The sequence below is a fragment of the Peromyscus californicus genome, unplaced genomic scaffold (assembly GCF_007827085.1).
Source record: "Peromyscus californicus insignis strain IS unplaced genomic scaffold, ASM782708v3 Scaffold_5__1_contigs__length_169319896, whole genome shotgun sequence".
In the NCBI taxonomy this organism is placed as follows: Eukaryota; Metazoa; Chordata; class Mammalia; order Rodentia; family Cricetidae; genus Peromyscus; species Peromyscus californicus.
The window spans coordinates 154,665,762-154,690,989 of NW_026294573.1; the positions used below are offsets into that span (position 1 = coordinate 154,665,762).

The following is a 25,228-nucleotide window of genomic DNA, read 5'->3' on the forward strand; positions in this document are numbered from 1 at the left end:
GCTAGGATTGTTACACAGGGAAACCTTGTCTCTAAACGTGCCCAAAAAAAAGTTAAACTTCTAAATAGGGTGTGGTATGTACCTTTAACCCCAGCACCTGAGTGGCCGAAGCAGGGGGATCAAAAGTTAGAGGTTATCCTCAACAGCACAGTAAGTTCGAAGTCAACCTGGGCTACATAAGATCCTGAACACCCCTACCTCCACCCCATAATATAATCGTAACAATCAAGAAACTGAAGCAGGAAGGAGCTAACAGGAAATAAACTAAATTGAAAACACAAACTTCATGCCTGGGAAATATTATAACATGTTGTCACAAATAATAAAGTAAAGAACTCTACCCGGTAGTGGCCCGTGTTGAAGAGTCTCCATCTTCGTGTAAGGCATCACCATTCTGCTGTATTTCTGCTAAACATCATGAAGAAAAACAACTCAGTTTCTACGTATCTGTCAATTTTCTTTACTAATTTAAAAACATAAGCACAGCTTACTGGTTGGAGAAGAGTTGTGGTTTGTTAGATTTTCTTGCTCAATCACTAATCCATCAAGCACAACTGTCAATTCACCAGTTTGCACTATGCCATTCTTGTTTTCCAAGGAAAGTTTTAATAGTTCTTTCACTTTTTCTACTAGAAAAAAGAAAATTCTAATTTAAAAACATTTGCCACATATAAAAACATGTTTTAGAGATAATTTGATTCAAGAACTGCTGTATTTCAGAACTTGACTGCTGCATTTGGAAGTAATTCTTTACATGCATATCTGTGGACCGGACCTTGCATTAAACTACAATAGGAATAATTCCATTCTGGACAGTTTAGTGACTCTTCGTCCCAAGCGCCACACTTTTGTCATCATCTTTAATTGCTTCCGTGCACAGTATAACCTTCAGAGGATATGCTAATATTATCTAGATAATAAGTACAAAAGCTGTGCAAATTTGTTTCTGAGCAGGAGCCCAAAGACCGTGGATGAAGCACAATTTCATCCTGAGAGTCAAGAGTCTCAGTTAACAATTCCACCTCTGCCACTTACTAGCTATACAAACCTAAGTTATTCAAGCTTTAGTTAGCATCAGTTTCCTCACTCTTCATTACAAAATGGAACAATAAGAACATCAAAAATGTGCATGCCTTTAATCCCAGCACTCAGGAGACAAAGGTGTGAGTTCAAGGTCAGTCTGGTCTACAAAGTGAATTCCAGGACAGCCAGAGCTACACAGGGTTTCGAAACCCTGTCTCGAAAACAAAACACATCAAAAAGGAACTTCAAATCCAGTGGAGAATCACAAAGACGTAATTCAAAACAGCACAGAAAGTTGTAGCACCACACCTGACACAGTTGGTAATCAATAAATAGAACATACTGTGATGACAGCTTGGTGATTCTTATGCAAGGCCAAATACTTCCCTCCCATTAAATCTATTCTGATTTAAATGCAAAGCCAATTTGACTCAACTTCCATACCACAGAATATATATTAAATTTACTTAGAAATGAGAAGAACTTGTGAAGACAACAAATGAAAGAGTATAAGGGTTCAAATATACAAAAGAAATACGGGGTTTTCATGCCTGAAATACATTATGGGCCAGGCGGCGATGGTGCACGCTTTTAATCCCAGCACTCAGGAGGCAGAGCCAGGCGGATCTCTGTGAGTTCGAGGCCAGTCTGGTCTACAGAGCAAACTCCAGGACAGACACCAAAACTACACAGAGAAACCCTGTCTCGAAAAACCAAAAAAAAAAAAAAAAGAAAAAAAGAAATAGATTATGATGTGGTGAATCAGTAAGTAATTATGTACTTACTGAAAGTTTAAATATGCATCACAAAATCGGTACTTGACCAGATATATTAATTAACTTGATTTGATTACTCAGTTTTATACGTAAGCCATAAAATGACTTTTTACTTCACAAATATAATTTGTCAGTTAATAATTTAGAAAAATAATTCTCTTTAAAATTCATCAGTGATCATTTTATTATCCAATATGATTTTCTTTTTTGTGTTTTGTTTTGTTTTTTGTTTTTTTAAGATTTATTTATTATGTATACAGTGTTCTGCCTACATGCATGCTTGCAGGCCAGAAGAGGGCACCAGATCTAATTACTGATGGTTGTGAGGCACCATGTGGTTGCTGGGAATTGAACACAGGACCTCTGGAAGAACAGTCAGTGCGCTTAACTGCTGAGCTATCTCTCCAGCCCATTTTGGGTTTGTTGTTGTTGTTGTTTGTTTTTTGAGACATGGTCTCTCTATGATAGCACTGGTTATCCTGGAACTCACTATGTCCACAGCTGGCCTCAAATTCATAGAGATCTGCCTGTATTTGCCTCCCAAGTGCTGCCCTTATCAGTAGAAATTTACTAACATGGACATACAAAATGGAGAAACTATATAAAGACACAGGGAAAGGATGGCTATCTACAAGTCAATGTAAGAAGTCTCAGAAGAAAACTGCCCTACCATCAACTCAATCAGATTCGAGCCTCAAAGAAATGAGGAAAAAAGGCTCTAGTTGTTGAAGATCTGGGTGCTGGGGATGTCTTTCTATATGCTATGAATATGTTGCTCTGATTGATTGATTGATAAATAAAACACTGATTGGCCAGTAGCCAGGCAGGAAGTATATAGTATGGGGGGACAAGAGAGAGGAGAATTCCAGGAACAGGAAGGCTGTCAGGAGTCACCAGCCAGACACCGAGGAAGCGAGGTATAAAAGTACCAGTAAGCCACAAGCCATGTGGCAACTTAACAGATTAATAGAAATGGGTTAACTTAAGATATAAGAACTAGATAGCAAGAAGCCTGCCTGGCCATACAGTTTATAAGTAATACAAGTCTCTTGTGTGTTTACTTGGGTCTGACCAACTGCAGGCCCTAGCAGGACTAGAGAAAACTCCAGCTACATCTGGGCATGGTGGAACATGACTGAGATTTCAGCACTCAAGAGGTCAAGACAGGAGGATCATGAGCTTAAGGATAGTCTGGCTACATAGTAAGACCCTACCTCCAAACAAAACAGAACAAAATTTAATGACTATGTAGGATACTACTGCTGGTTTTCTGAAGTTCTCCATTCACTTTACAAATGTTTAAAAGCATTTTTCATCTAAGTACATTCTGCTCAAGTAGATCAGATACCTAAATTTATACAATTTATGAGGATTTTATCTCAAATTATATTGACATTACAAGTTTCCTAGAAGATGACTGCATAAGATAGATAACTCTACATGGAGGTTAGGTGATTAAATTTATTTATTTATTTATTTATACAGAGGTTGAATACAGACTAACCTTCAGAACACAGTTAGAAACAAACTAAATGTACAGTAGTAGAAACATAGATAATGATCTAAGAATCCAGGTAAGATACCATACACTTACAAAGCCTATTAATTTCTGTACCAAGGCAAATGACATGGCCAAAATAAGCCAAGCAATGGCAGATAATTAAATTAGCATAAACCATAAGTAATATATTTTCTTTCCTAAAACTCCTGGTGTTCAAAAAACACTTTCAATTACATGTGGATTTTCAGAAGGAATTTTTTTTCTTTTGAAGCTAGGGGACAATATTACTAAGAGTTTAATAGAAAAACACCCAGGGCAAGCAAGCTGTAAATCTCAGCAGTTGCCCACAGGAGAAGAATGGAGGCAAGAAGTGAAGAGTCATGCTGTTTGCATTACCAGCATGGAGGTCTCCACCTAAGGGAATCAGGCAGACACATGGTGGAGAAGGAGTTTTAAAGAAAGAGTTAGAAAGCCCAAGACATAAAAACAAAAACAAAAACAAAAACAACAACAAAACCATCCTGAGGTTGTGACCAGCATCCAAAATAAAAAGATAGAAGGAAGAAAAAGGAAAAGCTGCAAAGGTGAGCAGACTCAATGAGCCTCATGGCAATTTCATGTTAGCTTGGAGGAGCTGTGTGGGAGCAGGAACTCTGGGAAGGAAAAGCACTGTATCTCATTAAAGGAGTAATAATTTGTTAAGGGGAGTCCATCTTCCTAGAGGTGTTCCCTCCATCCTGAGGGGTGATGTCTTGGCCCATGGATTGACCTGCCCAACTGATAGTTAGGTCTCTATCCAGATCAGAGATTCTATTCTATTAACCAGAAATTTTTCCTTAATTACTGCTACTCTCATTCTCCCCCCACTGAAGAAGTAACCATAAAACCATCTGGGCACCAGGTCAGGGATCCAAGTCCCTAAACATTTTTGTCATCTCCAGCCTACGGCAAAGATGAGACTACTAAGAAGCCCAAGACAGCTCTGGCTTTTACCCAAGAAACAGGTTATCTTGAGGGGGTGGAATGGGGTGCCTTTTTTATCCTCAATGGCCTAGCCAATTTTTCTCTCCCACTCCTACCATTCCCTTCTCTGAAGAGGTGACACCAACTGCCACTGCGGAACTGGGACAATGACTAACCTGACTTTGTGAAGGAACTTAAAAAAAAAAAATCGGGGTTGGGGATTTAGCTCAGTGGTAGAGTGCTTGCCTAGCAACCTCAAGGTCCTGGGTTGGATCCTCAACTCCAGAAAAAATTAAAAAAAAAAAAATCAACTTATTATTTTAAGTACCTACATTTTAAACTCTTAACTTAGTAAACCAATGTTTAGGAGTTTTTTGGGTTTGCCATAACACTGTAGATTGAGCCAAGGGCCCTGCACATGCTAGGCAGGTGCTCCACTAAGAGACATCCTCAGCCCCAACTTTGAGAAATTACTGAAAAAATAGCTAAGAAACTGAGGCAATAAGCACAAAGATCCACAAATGTCAACAGAAGTATTACTTCAGTGGATTGTTGAACACTGCCTAATACCAGGGATAACAATGTAAAAACCACTATATGGCTCTGGAGCTGGAGACAATTAAGAGTGCACACTGCTCTTACAGAGGACCTGAACACCCATATCAGGCCTTACAGCTGCCTGTAAATCCACCTCCAGGGGAATCCAATGCCACCAGCCTCCTTGGGCACCTGCACTCACATGTACATATTCTCATACAGAGACACACATACACAGAATTTAAAAAATAAAATAATTATTAAAAAAAAATCCTGAACTAGTATTCCCTTCAGCAGTACTTGTGATGTGATTCAGAGAAGATGAGGGTCCCTGTGCCAAGGAAAAATATCATGAACTAGAATTCTGGTTTTTAAATCTTCAGTGAATTACTAACAAGATTAGATTTAAAACCACAAATTCTTTCTAAAGAATTATAAATCTATGTATATACACACAAAGTTTTGTACATAGCACTATTGTAGTCTAAACTACTTTAAAGATCCCAATGCCAAGAAATTTCAATCACAGAACTATGGCACTTAGAGTATACTGTTGATTTTTTTTTTTTTTTAAAGAGAAGTAGATGATTAGTTCAGTGGAAAAGTATGTCTAAAACAAGAAAAAGAGAACAAATTATTGAGTGGTTATCTTCAGATAGAATTGTAATTTCCGTACTCTGTGATTTTTCTTTCCTTTTTTTTAACTTTTTATTGATTCTTTATGAATTTCACATCAGGCATCCTGATCCCATTCATGTCCCTGTCCATTCATATCTAACCTCTGCTCTTGCAACCTCCCCACTAAAATAAAAGAAAAACAAACAAAATCGCACCATGGAAGCTGTAGTGTGAAATAGTATACCCTTTAGTCCATACATCTTTACTTGCAAGTGTCCATTGCAATGAATCACTGGTCTGGTTCCAGGCCTCTGGCTTCTGCTACACTATCAATACTGGGCCCCTACTGGGACCCTTTTGAACATACTGTTGTTGACGTGTCATGGAGATCCTGCAGCTCTGGATATGCAGGGCTGGCCCCTTCATGTGCCCCAGCAGTTCATAGATGGGGTGGATGTTGCGGTGGCCAACTCTTAGCCCTGGTTCTGGGCCAGGGTGGTAGCTGGGTTGGTCAGCTTTCGCCATCCTCCTCACCAGGGCAAGCTCTCCAGCACTGCCCCAGCTAGTTCACCCTATGTAGCAAGGAGCAAGGGGCAGGGCCAGTTCTCCTGCTCTCTGGCTCTAGGGGTGGCTCACCTGCACTCACACCCCTAAGGCCAACTCTGTGTTGCCCAGGTGCTCCTCTCTGATTTTTCATTTCTCCATACTTTTCAGAACAAACTAGTAATCACTGAAAAATTATAACACTAGAATATTTAATCTAAATAAAGTTGTTGTTGTCAAGGAAAATAAGAATATGTTCAAGGGCATGGGACACAGTGAGGAGGCAAAGTCCCTGCCTAGTATGCACAAGGACCTGGTTTGATCCCCAGCAGTCAGAAGGGAGGGAGAGGACATGCTATTTATCTATTCATCCTAGGCTAACCTGAACTTCATAATTCTGCCTCAGCCTACTGACACCTGGAATTACAGGCATATACCACCATGCTTGAATTAGGTCTTAAAGTACACAGGTAAATAATAAATGAGTGGTGGTAAGTGGTATCAGAGAACTAGTAGATGATCTCCAGTGTGAAGAAAGGATGGGAAAATACTGCCCACTGTACATTACAACACAGTTCTGAAAGCAACCACTGGCAATTCTAAGTTTTATAAACACAGCACTACACTTCACTTCTGGACTTTAGAAGACTATGTTTAAAGTCTCTGAAGTACTGTATAAAGAAACAAAGGTCAGAAAGCACTTACATTTCCTGTTGTGTGTTAACAGCACTTGCTTCAAGTCCACTGTTGCTCTTCCTAACAGAGCATCTGCTTTTAAAGTGTGGTGACTCCAAACTCGAAACTCCAAGGTGGTCTGTGGGGTCACATTTCTGCATGAACAACATTATAACAAAAATGAACACGGCATCACTGTGAGTGCTAATTCTTTTATCTATTTCAATGATTTTTCAAAAACCATGAATTCAGTTTACTACTGTATGAAATAGTAAACTGATTGGATCAGAAATGAAAATAACAAGTATTTACAAATACATTATTACTTTAAAAACTATATCAGGATTTTTGTAGTTAACAACCAGCACAGCACTGATTATATTACTGAGACCTCAGAAAAATTTCTGTGGAAACACATTTCTACAGACGTTTAGAATGGTTGTCATTAGTTATAAAGCTTCTATTACATGTAAATTTATATTGTTTTACCTCACAATGCCAAAATTAAAAATGACTGACTTTATTTCTGTATCAAACATTCAGAGAGAATACGGCCATGTGGAAATAACTGTCTATAAAACAAAAACACAATTATTGTGCTTCCTCTTTGAGAAAAGTGAAATTAAAAATTTCTTCGTATGTTAAATTCTTAAAGAAAAAAACCTTATTACTTGAAGTCATTCTACAAAATACAAAACATAGCACATGTGACTTGAAGATTTTGTATCCTTTACATAAGATACTCACACAGTCAGTTGCTCATCCCATTTTGGATTAGAAGAACTACTGGATTTTGCTGTTTTCTTAATCTCTCCATCTACAATGACTTCAGTATATATTGCTGTTCCAAACCAGTTTTTTTTTCTTTTTAATTTGGCACTAGAAACTAACAGAAAACAATAATTAGTTGTCAGTATGTACAACCAACGAATCTGTACTGCCAACTAGTAAACCAATAAAAACAGAAGTGTTCTTCCACCTCTAGGTACATGTCTCACTGGTAAAAGGAGAAGCTACTAATGTCCGAAAGCCACCTCATTTTCTCAAAAACCAATTTATTGAGATAACTCATCCATTTGAATAGGATAGTTCATTCATTTTAGATTCAAACTTGTACAAACATCCAGATTAATTTGAAAACATTTTTGTTAATTCTCCAAAATAGCAAACGAACATTAAGGAGGAATTTTCCTATCTTCTGCCAACATCCGCCAATCTGTCTCTATAGATTGCCTGTCCTGAAAATTCTGTTTGGTGGGATCATATACATGATTTCATGACTGCCTTCTTTCACTTAACGTATTTTCAGGTTCCACCAATGCTGTAGCATGCATCAATACTTCATTCCTTTTTCTGCCAAATACTATTCCATTATTGATATACCACAGTTTATTTATGTATTAGTTGACAGGCATTCCAAACACAGAACTGTGCACTTTCAGGGCACAATACTAACTACCAACCAGTGAAAATACCACATTGTGATCACCTCTATAACCAATTCACTGCAACTATCCTGGGTCCGAGATGACAAAAGAAAAGCACCCATGTTACACTCAGGAATCATTAAGAAAGGAAACAACATAAGCTTCCATTCTACTGAGAGAATTTAGTCAAATAAACCAATGAAATACGAAGTGAACGTAATGTGACAGAGATAAAGTGTTTGAAATAGTTACCCCTCTGTTAATATGTAAAGAATAACAAAAAAGATTATAAACAAATGTTTATTAAAATACTGGCAACAGAGTACAAACACTGTTTAACATAATGTCTGAAGTGCTACTGGGAGGGTGTTAGTTTTAAAACTCATTCCCATCCTTTGATGCTGCAAGTTGCTCTAAGTTTACCACCAAGGGACTGATAGAAGGGGCCAGACTTGTTACCTCTCAAGAAACTCTCCAAATAGAAGGTTTCATTCCAAATAAAAGTTATTTCTTGGATATGTACAGGTCCTATCTATCCACACATTGAAAGTAAAGAGAAGGCAATACAGGATCATGTTAAAAGCATTCAAGTGTAATATATCTGGATTCATGTTTTAACTGCCATTACTAGAATCCTGACCTGAAGGAGGTCAATTAACGGCTCTGCCCCTCCATTTTCTCACCTGAAAAACAGGGGAACAATAATACCCAATTCTTAGGATTGGTGAGTGAAGGCATGCAAAAGCACTATCATCATCAACAAATTCCCCGCATCCAGTATAGTGACTGTACCTATGCTATTACTAATGACTCAAAACATGCCCACTGTGTTTCTTTATTTGGCAAAGTGCTTGACAGTACTAAAAGCTGCTAAGGTGACAGATCTTCCTTCTCCCCTCAACAGATTTTTAAAAATATCCTTTTTAACTCAAAAATTTGTAACAAGGTGGCTCAATAGTACATATAAAATTAATGGTATGTTTTTAAATAAAGTGAATGCTACTATTTTAAACAGGAGTTCAAATTAGTGGAAACAGGATAAATTACACTTTCCCATTTACTGGTTTACCTTTGGTGTTATACTCAAAATGCCCTTCACAGTAATACTTTGTAAATATTGAAAATTAGCAGACTTTGAATGAGGTTCCTTAATTTAAAAAGGTCCAGTAACAGTAATGTCCCTAAAAACATGTAGTAACAAATGTATATGGTCCACATGAAATTTACCATAAAACTTGAATGATGGACACCAAAGAGAAAGAAAATGATTTGATGTATTCTTAGATCTGGGAATTTTAAGATAAAAGCTTTAAATCATCTCCAATTTAATATATCATTTTACAACAATAACATCAAATTACTGGGTTTGAGTGTTCGGGGTAAACACAGAGAGAAATGGGGAGCTTAAACTCAAATAAGGAGCCAAAGAAAATAGCCAGCAGAGACAAATGTGCATAAGATATGAGCTAATTAAAGACTTCTCCAAATTTATGTACTATAAAATGAAAGCAACCAGACAGTCTAATAGTGACGTAAGAAACAGTATAGAACAAGTAAGGTGGTAACACTTGAAATCAACAAGAAAAAATTGGTTAGGTCATAAATAATTAAATGCTTGAGAAAAAATCACCTATACTGATGTAAGAAATAGTATAGAACAAGTAAGGTGGCAACACTTGAAATCAACAAGAAAAAAATGGTTAGGTCATAAATAATTAAATGCTTGAGAAAAAATCACCTATAGCACACAGCACAAACACTCACAATTTAAGTGAAATTAAGAGCCAGCGGGGTGGCTCTGTGAGTAAAGGCACTTGCCACCAAGCCTAATGAATTGAGTTCCATCCCTGGAACCCAAATAGGAGAGATTCCCACAAGTTTTTCGCTAACCTATACATGTACCATGGCTCATGTATGTTCACATACATAAATAAATGTAAAAATCAATATATTTTTAAAGTGTAATTGAGGTACCATAAGACACAATCCAAAAAATACATATATATGCTACTATAACAATCTATTAGTTTTTAAGTCAAGAACTATACATACCTTGTAAACTTTGCATCTGATCCTTTCATGTTGAAAATCTTAAAATCTACAATACTGAAAATTACTTATCTCTGCATGCTATTATAGTTATGTACATGGTATAGTAAATTATCACATTACAGTGGGTTACCTTCTGTTTGACTTTTAGATCATGGTTTTCCTGTTTCTAGGATATTTATTGGTTGACTGAGTGGTTAGTTTTTTAGAAGCTGAAATGAAACTCAAAGCCTCAGATACACCAGGAAAGCACTCTATCATGGAGCTACACTCACAGCACACTGTTCTTCTATGTTTGTTCCCTTCAATCAGCAATAGCTTAATGGCAGAAATAAAGAAGAGACTGCTGTGGGATGGTCTATATGTCAAGTGTGTTACTGATTGGTCAATAAATAAATCACTGATTGGCCAGTGGCCAGGCAGGAAGTATAGGCGAGGCAAGGAGGAGAATAAAGCTGGGAAGTGGAAGGTTGATCCAGAGAGACACTGCCAGCCGCATGTGAAGATGCCGGTAAGCCACGAGCCATGTGGCAAGGTATAGATTTATAGAAATGGATTAATTTAAGCTGTAAGAACAGTTAGCAAGAAGCCTGCCACGGCCATACAGTTTGTAAGCAATATAAGTCTCTGTGTTTACTTGGTCGGGTTTGAGCGGCTGTGGGACTGGCGGGTGAGAGAGATTTGTCCTGACTGTGGGCCAGGCAGGAAAACTCTAGCTACAAGAGACATGGGCACAGTGGCACACACATGTAATTCCAGTATTCCAGTGCTTAAGGCCTAAAGGAGGATCATGAAGCCACCCTGAGTCCTACAGAGAGATTCTGTCTCAAAACAAAAAAGGGAAAGAAAAAAAAATATGCTGGATGTGGTTTTTAGTACATGCCTGTAGTCCTAGTACTTGTGAAACTGAGGCAGGAGGAACACAAAGTCAACACTAGCTTTGGCTACATAGTTCTAGGGCAATGTAAGCTATATAGTAGGACCTTGACTCAACAAAACCTAAACTAAACTAGTTCTCTCTGCTTTGTACTTGCATTTGAAGATAGACCTCTCAGCCTCCTGTTCCTGATGCCATGCCTGCCACTTGCTGCCATGCTTTCCTCACTAGAAAGGATTCTTGCCTCTCATTAACCATAAGCCCAAATAAACTGTTTCTTCTGTAAGTTGCCTTGGCCATGGTGTTTGATCACAGCAATAGAAAAGTGATAGAGAAGTTGGCACCAGAGAGTCAACTGTTGCTGTGAAGAACCTAACCAAGTAGTTTTTGGAGGAATGTGAAAAAGTTTGAAACTTTGGACTAGAAAAGCAGTTGAAGACTGTAAGCGAAGTTAATGAGCCATCCCACCAAGAGCTCAGAAGACAGTGGTGCTGAGATCAAGTATGTCATGGAAAATCAGCTCAAAAGGTATTTCAAGGGGAACAACATTAACAATTGGACTTATGGCCATTTGTGTCAAATTTTGGCAAAGAATCTAGCTACTTTTTGCCCTTGTCCTAAGAACTTGCCTGAGGCAAAAATTTAAAAGTAATTGACTAATCTCTTTAGTGGAGGCAATTTCAATGCAACATAATAATGAATTTGTGATGTGATTATTATTAAAAATGTTTATTTGGGCCTACAATGAAGAAGAGAAAATTGGGCAGAAATAAATGCAAAATGTACAGTTTGGAGAAGAAATGAAGATCAGATCTAAAGAGGCAGCCAAGGTTTGAGTTGAAAGAGATAGGGAAATTAACATCATTAAGAAAAAGTCTCCTGCTTAGCACTAGATAAAGGGAAGGGTAACCTCAGGGCAAGACTCCCCACAACTAAGCTTCCAACTTATGAATGAATATAGGGTATTTCTTACCCCTAGAAATCAACAGAATAAAAGCCCTGCTGCTAATGTGACATCCATCCCAGGCTGGCAGTCTGATTATTCACAAGCTGCTTTGGATGAATGAACATGCAAGAGTAAAGGGGTTTACAGATAGACAACTACCAGACTTCAATAATAGAGGGAGCATTGCATGATGGTGCCTGATTGTTTGAAATAAAATGGCTAATGGAGTAAGCTGAACTGAGGATGTAGTTTGGTGGTAGAATGCTTGCCTAGCACCCACAAGGTCCTGGCTTCAATCTCTAGGACCGAAAAAGGGGAAAAAGGAAAAAAAAGAACATGGTTTGTGATAAAAGGAACAAAAAACTAGAGTCTTAAGACCGCAACTAGCATCCTCACTATGAAGAGAAGGCAGTGGTTTCTCTGGACTTCAGTCTCCTCATTTACAGTCAGAAGTAGTAGTTTTTATTACTCTAGCTATTGTGAAATCAAGAGCATGGATTTTACAAAGTTATTTTTACTTTAAAAAACAGAAATGAACAAAATGATAAAATCAAGGAAAGGCAAAAAAATAGAACATGAAGGCAAGACACTAAAACCCAGTGCCGCCTAACATCAGTCCAACTTCACTGTGTATGTTTCAAAAGCATCACTTATGGAATACATTTGCCTAATTAGGTATGCAAAATCCAGTTTCATCTACCCATCATACTACCACATTATTACTAAAATCACTTACCAGTTACCGTTAACTGTAACCTTCCACTGTGCTCATCACTAGTATCAGACCTCGGTGAAGCAGTGGCCATGTCCCAAAATTCACCTTAACTCTATTTAAAAAAAAAAAAAGATAATTTGTTCGTGTGAGAGATTTCAATTTTCAAGATGATTAAAACCATCTAATCAATGAAAATTCATACCTATCACAAGTTCTCAGATATCTTTCATTTAAAATTAAGACAGTATACAAACCTTATATAAGAGTGGGACCATTTAACCATATCTGAGTCAATTTGAGCAACAAAGTAAATGATAATACTAAGAATCCAGGATCATATGGTAATTTAAAAATGAATATATACATGAATATGAAAACATATTTATGCATTATTGAAATCTCCTGAGTATATAGCCCTTTTATTCTTTTTTTTTTTTTTTTTTTTTTTTTTTTTTTTGGTTTTTCGAGACAGGGTTTCTCTGTGTAGCTTTGCGCCTCTCCTGGAACTCACTTGGTAGCCCAGGCTGGCCTCGAACTCACAGAGATCCGCCTGGCTCTGCCTCCCGAGTGCTGGGATTAAAGGCGTGCGCCACCACCGCCCGGCTTTATTCTTAAATACTTCTGCTGTGGGATGGTCTGTATGTCAAGTATGTTGCTGATTGGTCAATAAATAAATCACTGAAACTCTAGCTACATACTTCAGTGTGTATTTCCTAAGAATAAAAACATCCTCCTAAATAATCACAGTACAATAATTAAAGTAAGGAAAATTTAAACTGTACACTTAACCAAGAATTTAAATTTTGTTTAAAAAAAATTAAACGAAAAGCAGAGCCAACTACAGTTTTCTTCTACAGACCAAATATCAAGGCTCAACTTCTATCCACCTTTAACCTACTAAAGATTAAAGTGGGCTATCCTGGGAAATACTGAAAAATACTAATGAATATTAATATTTATCTTGCTTTTCCCTTAATTTGTCATCTTTTCTGTGCTCCATTTAGATCCTTTCCCTAAACTCAGAGACCAATATTCTAAAACCATTACACTTTCTTCACTTGCTTAAATTTGCATAGATTATGTTTTGATAAATAGACACATGCGTATGCAGACACACACAAAAAGATGAGCGTTGCTTAATCTATGATCAAGACCTCATTCAGGTCAATATACTTATTCTACAGAAGAGAAAACAGGTTTGCAACTGATACCTACTCAAGAGCAATCAGTTGTCATGTTCATGTAAGAAAACCAAACAAGTCAGCCCTAAAAACTTAGATACAAGTAACATTATATGGACTGAACAAACGGTATTTAGAAATATATAAGTATATAGCTATACAATTTTGCATATAAAAACAAATTAATAAAAAGCAAGACCATGAATTTGAAAGAGAATGAAGAGGCACATGTGGGGCTTGGGGTGTCAGGAAGAAAGGGAAGGTAGAAATATACTTATATTAATCTCAAAAATAAAAAAAATAGAATGAATTTTAAAAAAGAAATCAATTGAAATGGAACACATATTATCAACTAAGGGAATAAAGTCAATGGAAATTGAAGGCTTTTTCAATTTTTAGCAGTCTACTAGATAATAATGAAAGACCTTCCTTCTTGCTTTAACATAAACACTTCCTGCGTAACTCAAAACCAGCTGTCTTATTTTCCAAGTTCTGTTATGTTCTTAAGTGTGGAAGTTATCAAACCTATACTACACTTACATAATGGCAGCCTTAAAAAAAGACAGAGAGATGAAATAATAGTAAGAAACATATAATTCAGTGTATAAAGGCACCTGCTGTCAAGGCTAACAATCTCAGTTCAATCCTCATACCCCACAAGTTGTCCTCTAACTTCCATGTTTTATTTATTCCACATAAATAAATAAAATAAATTGTAAATAGTATAGACAAACAAACAAACATCTTATCCTGAGTGATTATGCTCACAGTTGTAGTGCATGGTCAAGAGAAAAAAACTGGGCCTACTGAAAGGTGAAAGGAACTGAGACCTCATTGTGAGGACCCAAGACAAAATTACATCAGAGCACCAACAACCCACTGATATATACCGTTAGGACAACACTCAAACGTAGACATGGGGTTTACTGCAAATGAAGAGCAGCCTAATCTGGGCCTACAAGTAAGAGTCAGTGGAAATCCAATACAATAGTTTCTGACAGTTAAGAACTTTCAAAGTTACAACCATATACTTTTAAATTCTAGTTTTATTGATGAATGATGAAGTATGGCCAAGCAAGAAAAAACTATAAAAAGATAATGTACGGGCACCAGTCAGAGGAATGGGTGAGTTACCCACCTGCCAGCTAGACTGCCCCACTCCCTGGATTCTGTTCCCCCAAGACCCATTCCGCCACCCAAGCCTTCCTGCCTCATCACCTTCCCTATGACTAGCCTTTCCCCCAACTCCAGTAGACTTTATTGGCTCACATACAGTCCACACCAGTTGGAAGAACAGGTGAGTGACCTGACTCCTGCCAGCCAAGCTGTCCCACTCCCCCAATTCTGATCCCCAGGACCCATCCCACGGCCCTTCCCCACCTACCTCATCACCAGCACCACTGCTGAGCACTGCCCCCAACTCCTGCAGAATCCCACTGTTGGGGTGTAGACCACACCAGTCTGAAGAGCTGACTTCAGAGGCTCATGTACAGACCACACCAGTTAGAAGAACAGGTGCAGATCAAAGCAGTCAGAAAAACAGGCCACATCAGTCAGAAGAACAGAGACCTGCTGTACCAAAGCCAAACTAACCAGCAGGAGGCCAGTTCCCAACTTGGAGAGAGACTCCCTACTAGATCAGAGGTCATGTTGGCCACTAGAAATCCAGGCCACAAAAACTGGAAGACCAAATAGAAAACAGAAATCAAGGAGACAAACTCAGAAATCAGGACCTAGACCTATAATCATCCTAAAACCAGGTATCTAAACACCAGTGTAAGAATACAATCAACAATAGCCACGGCAACATGGCACCACCAGAGCCCTATGATAGCAAGACCTGAATATTCCAGGGCTGCTGAAACACAAGAAAACCATTAAAACAACTTTATGAGGATGACAGAGGTCTTTAAAGAGGAAATGAAAAACTCCCTTAAGGAAATCAAAGAAAAGACAACCAAAAAATGGGAGGAAATCAATAAATCCCTTAAAAAATGCCAAGAAAAGGAAGAAAAGCAAAGAGATGAAGGAAACTAATTAAGATCTGAAAATCAAAATAGAAGAAATAAAGAGAACACAAACTGAGGGAATTTTGAAAATGGAAAGTCTAGATAAGTGAACAGGAACTGCAGAAGCAAGCATCACCAACAGAATTCGAGAGATGGAAAAGAGAATCTCAGACATTGAAGATACAATAGAAGAAATAGATTCATCAGTCAAAGAAAATGGTAAATCTAAAGAAATCCTAACACAAAACATCCAGGAAATCTGGGACACTATGAAAAACCAAATCTAAGCATAATAGGAATAGAAAGAGCTCAAAAAACCCAGATCAAAAACCCAGAGAATATATTTAACAAAATCATAGAAGAAAATATTCCTAAGCTAAAGAAGGACATACCTACAAATGTTCAAGAAGCTTACAGAATATCAAATAGATTGGATCAGAAAAGAAAATCCCTAATCCACATAATAATCAAAACACTAAACATACAGAACAAAGAAAGAATGTTAAAAGCTATGAGAGGAAAAGGCCAAGTAACATATAAAGGCAGACCTATCAGAATCACACCTGACTTCTCAATGGAGAATCTAAAAGGCAGAACTGCCTGGACAGAGACCAGCCCAGACTATTATACCCAGCAAAATTTTCAATCAACATAGATGGAGAAAACAAGATAGTTTATGACAAAGTCAAATTTAAACACTATCTATCCACAAATTCAGCCCTACAGAAGGTACTAGAAGGAAAACTCTAATCAAGAAAATTAACTATACCTATGAAAACACACTAGCAAATCCCAAAGGGACACACACACAACCACTACAACTACCACCACCACCAAGAAAAAATAACAACAATTAACAATCACTGGTTGTTAAGATCTCTCAATATCAATGGACTCAATTCCCCCTCAAAAAAAGACACAAGCTAACAGAATGGATACAAAAACAGGATCCATCCTTCTGCTATACATAAATAGCACACCTCAACATCAAAGACAGACATCATTACCTCAAAGAAAAGCATTGGAAAAAGATTTTCCAAGCAAATGGACCTAAGAAGCTAGGTATAGCTATCCTAATATCTAACAAAATAGACTTCAAACCAAAATTAATAAAAAAAAAAAAATGGAGAAATACATTTCATACTCATCAAACAAAAAATAATCTCAATTCTGAACATCTATACCCCAATGTAAGGGCACTCACATTGGTAAAGGAAACATTACTATCCCTTGAATGACACAACAAACCCCACATATTAATATTCAACAACCCACTCTGACCAATGGAGGGGTCGTCCAAACAGAAACTAAACAGAGAAATAATGGAACTAACAGATGTATTGACTCAGATGGACCTAACATATCTACAGAACATTTCACCCAAACACAAAAGAATATACCTTCTTTTTAGCATCTCATGGAACCTTCTCCAAAGTTGACCATATACTCAGACACAAAACAAGTCTCAACAACAACAACAACAACAACAAAAATTGAAATAACCCTCTGTAGCTTATCAGACCACCATCGATTAAAGCTGGATTCTAACAACAATAGAAACTATAGAAAGCCTACAAATTCATGGAAAAAGAACAACTCTCTACTGAATGCCTACTGGATCAAGGAAGAAATAGAGAACTTAAAGGCTTCCTAGAATTCAATGAAATCAAACGCACAATGTACCCAAACTTATGGGACACAATGCAAGCAGTACTAAGAGGAAAGTTCATAGCACTACGTGCCTGCATAAAGAATTTGGAGATCTCATACTAGCAATGTAACAACTCATCTGAAAGCTCCAGAACAAAAAAGAAGCAAATTCAGGAGGAGTAGAAGGCAGGAAATAATCAAACCCAGGGCTGAAATCAACAAAACAGAAACAAAGAGAACAATACAAATAATCAATGAAACAAAGAGTTGGTTCTTTGAGAAAATCAACAAGATAGACAAACCCTTATCTAAACTAACCAAAAGGCAGAGAAAGAATATGCAAATTAACAAAATCAGAAATGAAAAGGGGGCCATAACAACATTCACTGAGGAAATCAGAGAATCATCAGGTCATACTTCAAAAACTTGTGCTCCACAAAATTGGAAAATCAAAAAGAAATGGACAATTTTCTTGATAGGTACCACATACCAAAATTAAATAAAGAAAAGATAAACAATTTAAATAGACCTATAATACCTAAGGAAATAGAAGCAGTCATTATAAGTCTCCCAAACAAAAAAAGCCCAGGGTCAGATGGCTTCAGCACAGAATTCTACCAGAATTTAAAAAATAAAAAGCTAATACCAATACTCTACAAATTGTTCCACACAAAAGAAACAGAAGGAATATTGCCAAATTCTTTTTATGAGGCCACAATTACTCTGATACCCAAAGTACACAAACCACAACAAAGAAAGAATTACAGACCAATCTCCCTCATAAACACTGACGTAAAAATACTCAATAAAATACTGGCAAACCGAATCCAAGAATACGTAAAAAAAAAATCATCCGCCATAATCAAGTAGGCTTCATCCCAGAGATGCAGGGATGGTTCAACTTACAAAAATCTGTCAATGTAATCCATCCAACTGAGAGAGAAAAAAAACACATGATCGTCCCATTAGATGCTAAAAAAGCCTTTGCCAAAATCCAACACCCCTTTCATGATAAAAGTCTTAGAGAGAACAGGGATACAAGGGACATATGCTGTGGATGCAGGACTGGAGAAAACTCCAGCTACAGACATACCTAAACATAATAAAAGCAATATACAGCAAGCTGACAGCCAACATCAAATTAAATGGAGAGAAACAAATTCTGTTATAATCAGGAACAACACAAGCTGTCCCCTCTCTCCATAGCTATTCAATATAGTACTCAAAATTCTAGCTAGAGCACTAAGACAACAACAAAAGGAGATCAAAGGGAAGGGAAATTAGAAAGGAAGAAGTCAAAGTGTCATTATTCACTGATGATATGAGAGTATACATACATAAACAACCCAAAAAATTCCACCAGAAAACTCCCATAGCTGATAAACACCTTTAGTGAAGTGGCTGGGTACAAGATTAACTCAAAAAAAAAGAGTAGCCCTCTCTACAAATGATACAGTGAGCTAAGAAAGAAATCAAGGAAACATCAGCCTTCACAATGGCCACAAATAATATAAAGTATCTTGGAGTAACTCTAACTCTAACCAAACAAGTGAAACACCTGTATGACAAGAACTTCAAGCCTTTGAAGAAAGAAACTGGAGAAGATATCAGAAGATGGAAAGATATCAAATGCTCATGGATTGGTAGAATTAACATAGTAGAAATGGCCATCTTATCAAAAGTAATCTACAAATTCAACACAATTCCCATTAAAATCCCAACACTATTCTTTACAGACCTTGAAAGAACAGTAATCAATTTCATATGGAAAAACAAAAAGCCCAGGAGAGCAAAAACGATTTTGTACAATAAAAGAACTTCTGGAGGTAGCACCATCCCTGATTTCCAGCTCTACTACAGAGCTATAGTAATAAAAAAAAAAACACATGGTATTGGCATGAAAACAAACAGGTTGATCAAAAGAATCGAATCAAAGACACAGACATAAATCCACACATCTATGAACACCTGATTTTTGACAAAGAAGCCAAAATTATACAATGGAAAAACTAAAGCATTTTCAACAAATGGTGCTGGTTATAACTAGATGTCAGCATGTAGAACAATGCAAATATATCCATATCTATCATCCTGCACAAAACTCAAGTCCAAGTGGATCAAAGACCTCAACATAAATCCAGATACACTGAACCTAATAGAAGTGACAGTGGGAAATAGCCTTGAATGGATTGGCCCAGGAGACAACTTTCTGAATAGAACACCAATAACACAGGCACTAAAATCAACATTTAATAAATGGGACTTCATGAAACTGAAAAGCTTCTGCAAGGCAAAGGACACCATCAATACGACAAAATGATAGCCTACAGAATGGGAAATGATCTTCACCAACCCATATTTGACAGAGGGCTGATTTCTAAAATATATAAAGAACTCAAGAAACTAGACATCAAAACACCAAATAATCCAATTAAAAAGTGGGGTAGTGATCTAAACAGAATTCTCAACAGAAGAATCTCAAAAGGGTGGTGCAGAGATTGAGGGAGTGGCTAACCAATGACTGATCCAGCCTGAGACCCATGCCAGGAAAGTGAGCCTACCCCTAACACTGCCTGTAGTACCAGGACCCAGAGGCTGAATGGCTCAGAGACCAAAAAGAACAAAACACAACTGGAGAGGGGAAAAAAAATGTCTTAATACAAAGGGGGGTGCTTAGTCTTACTGCAACTTGATATAAAAAGATCATGTCACATAAAAAGAATACAATAGGGCTGGAGAGATAGCTCAGCAGTTATCCAGAGGACTCAGGTTCAATCTCCAGCACCCACACAGCAGCTCACAACTGTCTGTAACTCCAGTTACAGGTGATCTAAAACCCCCTCTGGCCTCCAAAGGCAATAGGCACGCATGTGGTACACATACATACATTACACAAAACACCTACACACATAAAACAAATTTTAAATCAAAAGAGAACATAATGCTTACTTGCTATGCTTCCTTGGGTTCTCTTTGGCTGTATCCATTTATTGAGACTTGTACTGCTTCTGTTTGGTTGGTTGGTTTTTTGAGGTGCTCAGAATTCAATCTAGGGCCTCACAAATGCTAGGCCCTAAATGCTCTAAAACTAAGTTACATTTTCCTTGTATTTTATTTGGTTTTGTCTTATGATTCTGAATATGAACCAAGAGCCTTGGCATGTGCTCAAACACTGGCCACAGCCCAGGGCCTTTCATTATTTTTAGTGGGCCTGAGATTATTTTTAAATGTCTTATAAAATGTCCCTAACTTGGATCTGGCTGTTCCTTTCATTATTAAACTAAGTTTGCAGGATTGGAGTAAAAGGCAACCACAGAAATATTTTTATTATACATCATTATAAAATTTATTTATACTTACTGTATATCAAGGACATACTTTAGAAACATGATTATGATGCTAATGCTAACCTCGATCATATGTCTGAGGAAATGTGTGTCTTATTCCACTACTGTAGTTGCTTATCCTCTCTTTCCCATGCTGTGTTCTGGGAGGAACTCACTATGGGTAACCTACACTGGAAGTATGGAGTAAGTTATTTCCCACATCCTTGAGGACAGACAAACATACTCTAGCTGGAAAAGATTTTTAAATGAGAAAATCAACAGCTTGGGCTGTATAGTGGTAAACAATTTCAAAATAAATTAATCCCCCAAAAACCAAACAAGAAAGAAAGAAGGTAAGGAAGACAGGGGAGGAAGAAAAATACCAAGGGTTAAAAACTTGAATGGATGCTAGGCAGTGGTAGCTAATCATAGAAGAGGCAGGCGGAACTCTATGAAAGAGCCAGGACAGCCAAGGTTACACAGAGAAACCCTGTCTTGAAAAACCAACCAACCAAACCATCAAAGAAAAAAAACTAAACAAAAAACCTTGAAAGACAAAATAATATATATAATCCCAGAAAAATGAAAACAAGACAGAAAATGACTTAGTTTTCAAAACTAGTGAAGGACATTTATCTGAAATGTCAAGAAACAGTGCATTGTTTTTTAAAAAAAAGTAATATAAAGAAATTCTTGTTTAAGGAAATCTAATGTCCTCTTCTGGCCTCCAATGGGTACCAGGTACACATTCGGTGTACCCACACACATTTAGGAAAACACTCATATGCATGAAATAAAAATAAGTTTTTAAATAAAATAATCAACTACTAAAAGTCTCTTTGGAGAACATAGAAGGCATGAAAAAACTGCTTAGATAAACCAATAAAGTATTATCAATAGCAAGCCTTTACTTAAGCAATGAAAAAGGCATGTTTCATACAATTCAGAAGGGTGATCTGAGGTGTAAAAAGAAAAAGCTGAACGAAGAAGTTAAACATACAAGTAAATCTATAAATACTGTCTAAACTATTCAGAACCTATTATTATAATTTTAATTATAGTTTAAAAGTGGAGACTTGAGCAGAGATAAAATTACTGCCCAGCAGAGGTACTACAATCTGGCTGAACATTAACTGTAAAGATTTCTTGGCAGATTTTCAAGGTTGGTCATAAAGAAATGGGAAGATAGTTTTCAAATTATAAAGGAAAATACAGAATAAAAAACAATTCAATCAATCAGAAAGGTTAGAAAGCACAAATTAAGAATTCATATATAGAAATAGAATAAACACACAAATAAGGTTGGGAATCGAGAGAGAGAGAGAGAGAGAGAGAGAGAGAGAGAGAGAGAGAGAGAGAGAGAGAGGAGAGAAGGGGGAGAAAGCAAGAGAGGAAGAATAAAAGAAGGAAAGAAGGAAAAGAGAAAGACAGAGGGAGGAGAAAGAGAGAGGCAGGGGGAAGGAAGGATTATTAAGGAAAAGGATACAAGGTTCAATTCAGTTAGAAGACATAAAGCCAAACTGGCATGCTTTAAAAATAAACAAAATCACATATTCTTTCTCCCAACATGATGATTTAGCAAGAAAAAATAAACCAAAGGGAATCCTACTTTCTGATAAATGCCTTGCTAAATATGCCTCAAACTAATCCGATGAAGTAATAGAATAGATGACGTAGGAGAAGATGTCTTAGCCACTTGGCAGAGTGATGAAGAGAGCAGGTAGAGGGCATCTCCATCTGACCGCTAAATCCTGCCCATTATTCCACGGGTGGTTTAAGAATCCAATATTAGCCAGTGTCATCTTCACACGTTTAGACATTACACTGCTTTCTAGGGAATATGATTTGTGATGTGACAGAAACCTCCATTAAAGAATCCTTTGGAGCACTAAATATCAATCGATTAACCACACAAGCCCAGCAACCTAGAGAAGTCAGAAGTCTCTGATTACTTCAATTTTTTCTTTTGTGAGACAAGGTCTCACTGGGTAGAGTAGAACTGTATGTAGATATAGTTCTGGCCTCAAACTCACAAGAGTTCCATCTGCCTCTGCCTTCTGATTATGGGGTTGAATGCACTAAATTTAAAGACCAGGATTCTATACTCACTGCCCTTAGCATCAATGAAGAGAGTTTTTAAGAAAGAGATTAAGTTAATACTGCTGATCATGTACAGGACAAAGACAGGGACAAGTGATTGTTCTTTTGGCCAAGACTGAATTCAAGATAACGATTAAACAGATACAGAATGGGCAGTCTGTCTTGCCAAAAATAGCTTTCATGAGTCTCAACCTAGAAAAGAGGCAATGATCTCAAAACTTAGAAGGTAAATATGATTGTTATGGAAGCAACAGATACACCGATTGCTATGACTGAGGTTCTAAATACTAAGATACTGGGGTGACTCTTGGAAAAGAACTTGACAGGTGTCTCCCGTAGGAAGAGGAGGTATGGTGTAAGTGTGGACCACTACAATGCCTACGGCAGATGGCACAATCAATTGTGAAACTGCAAAGACAGTGACCCATGGGATGACTACAGGAATGGTAACATTTCAGGGTTTTTTATAGTGTGATAAGATCTCTCACCACACAGTTGTGCTTGATGCAAATAGGATGCCAGATACTCACTGTTACCAAAGACCAACCTGGAACAACAGCTCCTGAGTTCACTCTCAGACCAATTATGACTGAAGACATGGATACACAATGGGAGCAAGCAAAGAAAAGCAAGCTTTATTTAAAAAGATACTGAAGGAAATTAAGAACATAAGGGAAAATAAGAGAAACTCCCAAGAGTGGAAAGAGATACCAGAGGGGAAAACGCCTTGAACTTCTTTGTCTAGTGATTTTTATAGATCTGAGGCAAAAGCAGGCCAAAGGCTGAGACAATCACTATGAGACTGATTAGTCCTCTAGGCTATCACGGGATGAGCCATTGGTGGGGCTAAATGCTCTATGCATGTCTCCTGTCCCAGCCAAAGAGATGACTGTGTTCTGTTCACATGAAGTTAACCAGTGACGGGTGGTCAAGCCCCTCAATCCTACTTTGTCCATCTTTGACTCCTGACCTTGACTGCTATTAATTATTATATACTGGCTAGTGTTGCTACCTTCAGTCCTCTGGTGTCTCTATGCTGTTAATTACACTAAGCTCTCTTTGCTCCTCAGAGCCACCAGAAAGTAGCTACAGTGTTCTTACTAACTCCTTATTACAAAATGGTTTGGGTCTCTTTTCTAGAATATGTAGAAACTTCTTAGAAACTACTTTTACTTAGTCTGTTATAACTGGCTGTGTTAGAAGCAAGAAAATACAAAACAACAATAGTGTCTAACATACATTATCAGGGGTAGGACAAGTTTCACAGAAGACAGCCTGCCACTCTACCCACACTGGCCTGTCAGTCTATTTTTCTCTTATGTATCCTAGGCTATCTCATACTCAGTTGTAAGCTCTTCGTTTTTCACCTGTTTCTGCTTCAGCTCTTTTAACACTAACCCTCCTTTCTTTTAACCACAGCTCTACTTTTCATTGCAATGCATATGAACTATTTGCAGTTTTCACAATGGGCCCTTTTCCTTTACTACCTACAAAGATCTAGAACACGAATCAGTAATAGCCATCCCTCTCAAAAACTCAAATGTGAAACTTCAGATTACTCCTAAGTCAAATGACTTGTGCTGACACTTCTCAATCCAGCCCAGCAACTTTTGTATGTGAAAGACAACACCCGATGACTAAGTAGAGGCTGAGAAGTAGAAGAGCAATTATGGAAAGAGCAGGAGAAACTGAAGTATGAGTGAGGTGAACCACTAGAATGATGGTGTCCAAACTGGTAAAGTGAAGAAGTCTAGAAATTGGAATGACCAAGGACAGGAAATGAGGCGTCTGAGACTGGGGCCTTAGCCACTTTTGTGAGGAGTCAAGATGCATGAAGGAGAGTGAAGAAGTGGAAGACTCACTACTTTCCACCTTCAACTCTTCTAAACCTGATGTGGTGGTTTGCATGAGATGTTCCCCATAAATCTCAGGCATTTGAACACTTGGTCACCAAATGATGACACTGTTTGGGCAGGACTAAGGAGCATGGCCTTGCTGGAAGAAGTATGGCAGTGTAGTTTCAAGACTAGTGCCATTTCAAGTTAGCTCTCCATGCTGTCTGTGGACCTCGATGTGAGGTTTCAGTTGTTGCTCCAGCAGTCTATTTCCATTGCCATCATACTCTATTATCTCTCTTAAACTCTAAGCTCCAAATAAAATCTTTCTTCTGTAAGTTGCCTTGGTCATTTTATCATAGCAATAGAAACGCAACTAAGATACCTTAATAGAAGCTAAAAGTTGAGACAGCCTCTCCAAAAAAGAACATATGGAGAAGTTAACTCTCTACTTGACCTTAGTGCTCACACAACTCA

General features: G+C 37.6%; 1 protein-coding gene across 5 annotated transcripts in view; it reads right to left on the reverse strand.

Moving 5' to 3' along the window:
* Wwp1 (WW domain containing E3 ubiquitin protein ligase 1) overlaps window positions 1-25,228 on the reverse strand; it is a 134,335-nt gene that overhangs the window by 88,251 nt on the left and 20,856 nt on the right. For 4 of the 5 annotated variants that reach the window (XM_052717006.1, XM_052717003.1, XM_052717005.1 and 1 more), the window contains 5 exons: window positions 12,672-12,762; window positions 7,384-7,522; window positions 6,667-6,791; window positions 492-629; window positions 342-408 (listed from right to left, as the gene is read on the reverse strand). In XM_052717006.1, coding sequence (XP_052572966.1) covers window positions 342-408; window positions 492-629; window positions 6,667-6,791; window positions 7,384-7,522; window positions 12,672-12,741 — 539 coding nt within the window. In that variant the 5' untranslated portion in view covers window positions 12,742-12,762. The remainder of the gene's footprint in view (window positions 1-341; window positions 409-491; window positions 630-6,666; window positions 6,792-7,383; window positions 7,523-12,671; window positions 12,763-25,228) is intronic. The other variant, XM_052717004.1, reaches the window with a different exon arrangement.